At 38.9% G+C, this 6814-nt stretch overlaps 1 protein-coding gene across 1 annotated transcript in view; it reads left to right on the top strand.

Moving 5' to 3' along the window:
- Positions 1-1737, top strand: part of lin54 (lin-54 DREAM MuvB core complex component) — a 24322-nt gene extending 22585 nt beyond the window's left edge. Inside the window, exons 14-16 of the mRNA XM_015401374.1 lie at positions 599-602; positions 1261-1282; positions 1536-1737. Of these exons, the coding sequence (XP_015256860.1) occupies positions 599-602; positions 1261-1282; positions 1536-1737 (228 nt within the window). The remainder of the gene's footprint in view (positions 1-598; positions 603-1260; positions 1283-1535) is intronic.
- The last annotated feature ends 5077 nt before the right edge of the window (positions 1738-6814 follow it).

Raw genomic sequence — 6814 nt, forward strand, 5'->3', positions numbered from 1 at the left:
TATCTATTTTTTTTTCTTTCAAATTTTAGTGTTTTTAGTGTTTGTTTAGTGACTGCACAGCATCAGTGATGTAAGAAGGTAAAAAGGTAGCTGATGATGGCAAAATAAAAGCCACCACACCTTCAGAGTGAATAGAAAATAAAGTTAAAACAATGTTAAGCACATATTATATTAGTCCACTAATCATAACCTCAGTATAAAGTGAATTTAAATATCTTGAAATGTTTAAATTAAGTTTTCTAAATTTTGTAAAACCAACACAGCGAGCTCCTGTGTCTCTTGCTGTCTTTCAGTTTACGAAGCAAACTGTCAGATACAGTGCACAGCTCTTGGTAGTGAAGGAGAAATAGAGACAACAGTGCACAGAAAAAGCTATTAGAGATAATAGCTTTAAAATCCAGAAACTTTTCTATTTTTTTTTTTTTTTTGTCAGTTTACGGACTTGATGTGAAAGCAACTGTTTTACCATCATTATCTGACAGAAAGGAGACCTGCTTCCCTCAGCACTGACAGGAACAGTAGAGAGGAGACCTGCTTATCTTAAATGAAAAACACCCTCTGGTTACAAAAACATCTCCCTAAAAGCAAAACTACTCTAAAGAGTTTCAATAAAGCTAAAAAACAATTATTTGTTTCCAAGTTTGAAGACATTTCACTTCCCATCCAGGAAGCTTTTGCTATTCAATTCTCTTCAGACTTGGTGACAAAGTCCAGTGGATTGTTTTTTTTTAAACTTTTTTGGAAGAATCTGAAACATTTCTATGTAAATAAATGAGAAAAAAACATTTTTTATAATAGTCAGTTTCACACTGCACTATTTTGCGTTGATCCGTTGCTGCTTGTTATGACGCGCCTAGCGGCTAACGTACCTGTCGATCGCGTGTAAACGTGATTCAAACGATCTTCTTGCAGTACAAAAATTGTTCCAGCCAGATGAACCATTTTGTGCAGCAAATCATTTATTCCACAATGCACGGCCACAGGAATAACAACGACTCCGCCACAGCGGTCAAAAACACCTGTCAATTACCTGTCATCTCTTCATTTATATACTGGAGCCGACAGCCCCATCTAGTGATCACAAACAAACAAAAAAAAATAAAAAGAAACAAAAAATACACAGATTTGGCTCCAATATTTATTTATTTATTTTTTTAAATGCTGGAAAATATTGGGATCCGCTTTACTCTTTAAAGAAGATCAACCAATGCAGGTTTATTAAAGCCAATATGGATTATTTTTATATTGTCCTGATCCCAGTTATGTGCTCCTGCTTCTTAAAGCAGATTTTTTTTATTCAGTTATGTGTTAAAATACAATGGTTCCAAACCTGACGAAAGTGTTAAATATAAAATGAATCTTTAAATACATCAGACTAAACAATAATGGACAGCTAATGGAGGGAGCAGCCATTCATGCCTGACTGCTTAGCGTACTAATGAATCAGTTGATCTTTGCTGCATAAACATTGGAGATTTAGGAAGAAATCTTCCCTCCAGGTTTCCTTAAAGATGTTGTTTGTGTTTCTGCTGCAGGCTTCCGTACACGTTCGTAACAAAGGAGGTGCTTGAAGCGACGTGCGAGTGTTTACTGGAGCAGGCCAAGCGGGCGGATCAGACCCGTCAGCCTCAGGCAGAAGCAGAGAGGATGATCCTGGAGGAGTTCGGACACTGCCTCATGAGCATCATCGCCTCTGCTGGGAAAGCTAAAGCGGACTGCGCCTCCATCAACTGCTAGGCTGAGCTCCTCTCACACACACACCAACAGACTGCTCCCCATTGAAAGCGTGGATATCCTCCCACCTTAGGCTGCTGGAGCGAACACGGACTCAGATCTGAGCAGTTTGGACTGTTCAGCTGCTTTGAGCTGGAAAACAAAAAGAAAAAAAACTAAAGGTTGTCTGTGATGCACAGAAAGAACCGGAGCAGAACCTGAACCTCGGCTGGTTCCCGCCCTCTAAGGGCCCATGAGACTGGTTCTCTCCTCCTGTTTTTATTTTGTATATTCTACCCTTTGTCCTCCTGAGGTTTTCCAAGAATCCCTGTAATTTTAATGTCTGTTTATTTGTGCTTATAGTAGACGAACAGAACACGTATCTTTTGATATTTATTTTAACAAATCTTTGTAATCAGTATGAGTGCTAATTTGCAAAGTTTAGATTCCTGCAGTCTGATTATTACCCAAGGCTAAGCTACAAGTATGGGGGGTTTCTACACATGTACAGACCCAGAGGACCCTCCTCCTAGCAGCTGAGTTCCACTTCTCTCCTGGTGCTTTTTGATGCTTTATTAAACGCGCTCCATATAAAACCCTCGATCCACATGGCCAACGTTCCAGAAGCTGCAGTAAGCTGATAATCCACCGGATCCACCCTGGTTTACACTGACTCTATCTGACTTCAATCTAGTTTTAATTTGTAAAATTACCTACCACTCAGATCCTCCAGAATTTTAACAACTAGACTTGAATAAAAACTCCCTTTAGGTTAAAGCCAGATTCACTACGCTGTGGTTCCCCAGACTCGCCTGCTTCATTTGTTAAATAAAGAACAAATCAAACTTGTCCACCTGTTAAGATCTGTTGTTGTTTCAGCATCCAAACAGTAGAACAGGGTCATTGACTGCATTTGGAATAGAAGCAAAGTTAGAAAACAGTCAACAGTTTTAGTAACATTAACTAGAAAAGGATTGTTTTTTTTTTTTTTATTAAATGTTTATATCTATGCTAATGACCTGCATTTGTTTAGGGGCGGCTCATCATGGAGGGCTTTAGCCGATGTGTAACTTTTTTTTAATGTAGTTATTTTCCAGCAGGCTGTAATCTAGGGATGTTAAACTAGACCCATCTAGATGGATCTAGAAACTAGATCCATCCAGATTCCACATCTTCCATCACTGCTCCACCCCGATCACATACGTCCTACGGAGCACTTCCGTTGTCATGCTGATCAATGAGAACTGTTCCACATCCGGTGCTCCTCTGCATGTCACCGTCCACATACGTCTTCCCCGTCCTTCATCACCAAAATACGGAGCTGGGCAATTTTTAGCTCTAGTCTGGCCAGGTCAAGATCTGGACTGCATGGAGGTAATGCTTGGGGGTCGCAAAAGTTTTGGTTGATTAGACTTTTTTTTTTTTTTCAATATATATTCCCCCCTGTAATTTTTTCCACTAATTGAAATGTCTTTAAATCCACATTAACATGAATTCAACAGACTGTAGTAAACAGATAAATGGAGGCAGAAGTACCAGGAATCAGAAGTACGTTAATAATACCAGGGAGGAATTACCTCCGGTACTTAACTTGATCTGTAATAGAGTGACTATAGGACCAGTTTCATATAACACAATTTCATACTATATATAATCAGGGGGTCCTTCCGCCATCTCGCCATCAGTTTGGGGGTCCTTGGCCTGGAAAACATTGAAGACCCCTGCTTTAGAGCATTATTCTTATGTATTCCCCAACAACTAAGACCGTTTATTTAAATTATTGTATGCAAACTATCGGTACTCCAGCATACCAGGAAGCAGAGTTCTCATCTCCATCAAAATGCATTATTTTAAACTAACAGGCTTAAAATCTTAATCAAATCCAGTCACAAGCTCCAAGAAAGTCTGAGCGGAGCAAGATGGGAGGAACCACGGAGGCTGTAGGCTTTGCTTTGCACATGCAGTCTGGAATGGAGTGGAGTGGGCAGCTACTTTGGGGATAGACATCTCCCTGCTCCAAAACAAGAATCAAATGGATTAATCACCTCCTCAGTACAAGTCTGTTAGATTCCGGCAGCTGTGTCCCCTGAAGGTCCCAACCTACCTGGGCTGGGTCCTTCAAAGGCTGTGAAAATAAGAAGACTGGAAGAGTTCAGCAATAGCTTCAAACAGCCCAGGCCTTCTCTGGCTTTCACCTCTCTCANTTCAAACAGCCCAGGCCTTCTCTGGCTTTCACCTCTCTCAGTGTACCCTCTGTCGCCTAGCAACTGTGACAGTTGACACACAAAGAGGCAAAGAATGGATGCTGAACTTCTCACTACTGTTCTTGAGTTCATTGAGTGTCAGCAGCAGCTATCAGGTTTATAGTCCCCACACTGCAGAGGTACTGGAATCTGAACTTAAATGTCAGCACAGGGACGGATAAAGCCTTTCAATAAACCAAGCATTACCCGCTCCATCTGACTCAATAACATTTAAAACAAATATTTTCTTTCATTTAAGAAGAAATTATTAACATTGCATATTGTTAAACTGCACTTATAGCATTCACTGCTGTTTGCCATTTGCCTTTTTCCTCTGAGCACGGAGCAGCCAGCTTGATTGGACAGCAATGAATTATTGGATACCCTAAGCCAGAGGACTTCAACAGGGGGTCCGCGACCCCTAGGGAGTCCACGGAGGTACTGCATGGGAGTCGCGAAAGTCTTGGTTGATTACTTTTTTTTATATTCCCTCCTGCAATTTTTTGCACTAATTAAAATGCCTTTAAATACACATTAACATGAATTCAACACGCTGTAGTAAACAGATAAATGAAAGCAGAAGATGTCTTTCAGTCATCAATGCACACATTCAGCGACACACAGCAGCTCTTTCAAACCTGGGCGCCGTTTCATTCACAACACCTGTCCCATCAACCAGGAATCAGAATCAGAAATACTTTAATAATCCCAGGGAGAAATTAATTTCGTTACATGACTCCATCTGTAATAGAGTGACTATAGGACTAGTTTGATAGAACACAATTTCATACAATATATATAATTAGTTAGATTACTCATTACTAAAAAAGGGTAACAGCATTAGTAACGCTGTTACTTTCAACGCTGTTACTCCCATCACTGACTATGAGGTCATTAACCAACGAATCTGGCCTTCGGAGGACACAGGTGCTGAATTTGAACACAGCAGAGTTCTTCAGATTCCTGCTAAAGACCTAATTATTTGATTCCGGTGTGTTAAAGCAGAGACCCTGCTAACATTCCTGTTGCACACTGCAAAAAACTGAAATCTAAGTCAATTTTTCTCAAAATAAGTGTTTCATTTGAGCAGGTAAGTTGGACAGTTTCCCCGATCTAGCATAAAAGAAGAACTTTTCCTCACAGAAGAAACGATAGTTAGTCCTACAACAATCAACTTCGATGTTATGAAAAGGTCAAACATCTACATGCTTGAGGTTGGTGCAAAGAAAAATGGAAATAAAATCACAGTATTGAGTAGAAAAGAAAACAATTCTTCCCTTCCAAATTGCAGATAGTTTTATAAACTGTCTGTTTGCTCCATCCTCCTATCATTTCTCTGTAACCATTTAAGGCAGCGGTGTCAAACTCAAATTTAAATCGGCTCACTATAGCATCAAGTCTTTTAAAAAGGGCCCATTGATGCTCAATAAATGAAACCTAAGAGCACACTGCCTGGGTATTATTAACTTTACTCCCATAGCAGTTTTACTTGAAAAGAACACGCATCTCTCTGAGATAATGAGCCTTATTTTTTGCTTTTGAGGGCCACATAAAGTGAACTGGCAGGCCAGATTCAGCCTGTGGGCCTCTAATTCGACACAAATTTCAAGTGATGTATTGATGTGTGGAAAATTAAAGAACATGTTTTTAACAGGATTGGATATTACTGTGATAACTTCAGTACCGACTAATGTTGGTCATTTGAAAATGTAGTAGTTTAACTGGTCGGACATTAACAACAAATGTTTCCATCTGGTCTGTGTTTGTGTTTCAGGAAGGTAAGGGGAGGAGCTTGATCAATTTATTTTAATGATGATACACCAAAGTATTGTGGGTTTTGGTCATTTTATTTTTTCAGTTTCCATATGGTGAGGGAAAATCTGCGATGCATAGTTTTGATTGATATTGGTTATCGATAAATTTGTCAACCCAGTTTTAAATATAAAAGCCTTTTATTTTATCGGACCAATCCAGAAAAAAAAAAGACTCATGCTAATGGAAATGCATCGGTCATCCCTAAACTTTAAAGTCCACATTTTTCTTGCAGTTTTGTAGGATTAGGAAGCGATAAAGTGTTACTTTTATAACTGATTGCAAAATCAGTTTAAAGATTTTAATCATCTAGATTTCTGATACAGTGAGTGAATCAAAGTAACTCTCACCTTCTGCTGGTAGATATTTATTGCTGTGTTGAAACACATTTTCCATTAGATTAAACTGGATTAAAGTTTCAGTTGTTGGATACAAATTAGGGTATTCTAAAAGATGCAGCAAAAAAAACACATCTCATGGAAAAGCGCTCCTTTTTTTATTTTTAGTTTAGTCCTGAGTTTATCGTTAAATCAAGCATAAATCTTGCCTGCATGTGACTTGGTTAAAATTACAATTTAGTTTGTTGAGACCTATTTTATTGTTATTTACACATAACAGCATATGGGCCCTTATCTTGATGACCTCCCAAGGTTCTAATATCCTCGGAGCATTGGTACCAATTAACAGATCAGCTTCAGCATTTAGAAATGGTATGTGAACTCTTGACAAATATGGCCACTTTATTAAATATTTAGATGTTATATCATTTTTGGTCACAGGCATTTGTCTCTGTGTGATAACTTCTGGAAGATGGTAAAATATATTGCCCTCCAGACACACCAGCACTGTTGGAGTGAGACATTTTCGCACATGTGTGGGATAGGGTGACCATATTTTCATTTGGGAAAACCAGGACACCTTGGAGCGGGGGTAAATATCATGTCCTACAATAACATGATATTTACAGTTGATTTAATAAAAAATGCTTTTCAGTAAAAGTCAAGTCAACAGCATGCTTAACAATTCCTGTAATGAATGAAAAGCAC

The sequence above is a fragment of the Cyprinodon variegatus genome, unplaced genomic scaffold (genome assembly GCF_000732505.1).
Source record: "Cyprinodon variegatus isolate N-32 unplaced genomic scaffold, C_variegatus-1.0 Scaffold1214, whole genome shotgun sequence".
Classification (NCBI taxonomy): Eukaryota; Metazoa; Chordata; class Actinopteri; order Cyprinodontiformes; family Cyprinodontidae; genus Cyprinodon; species Cyprinodon variegatus.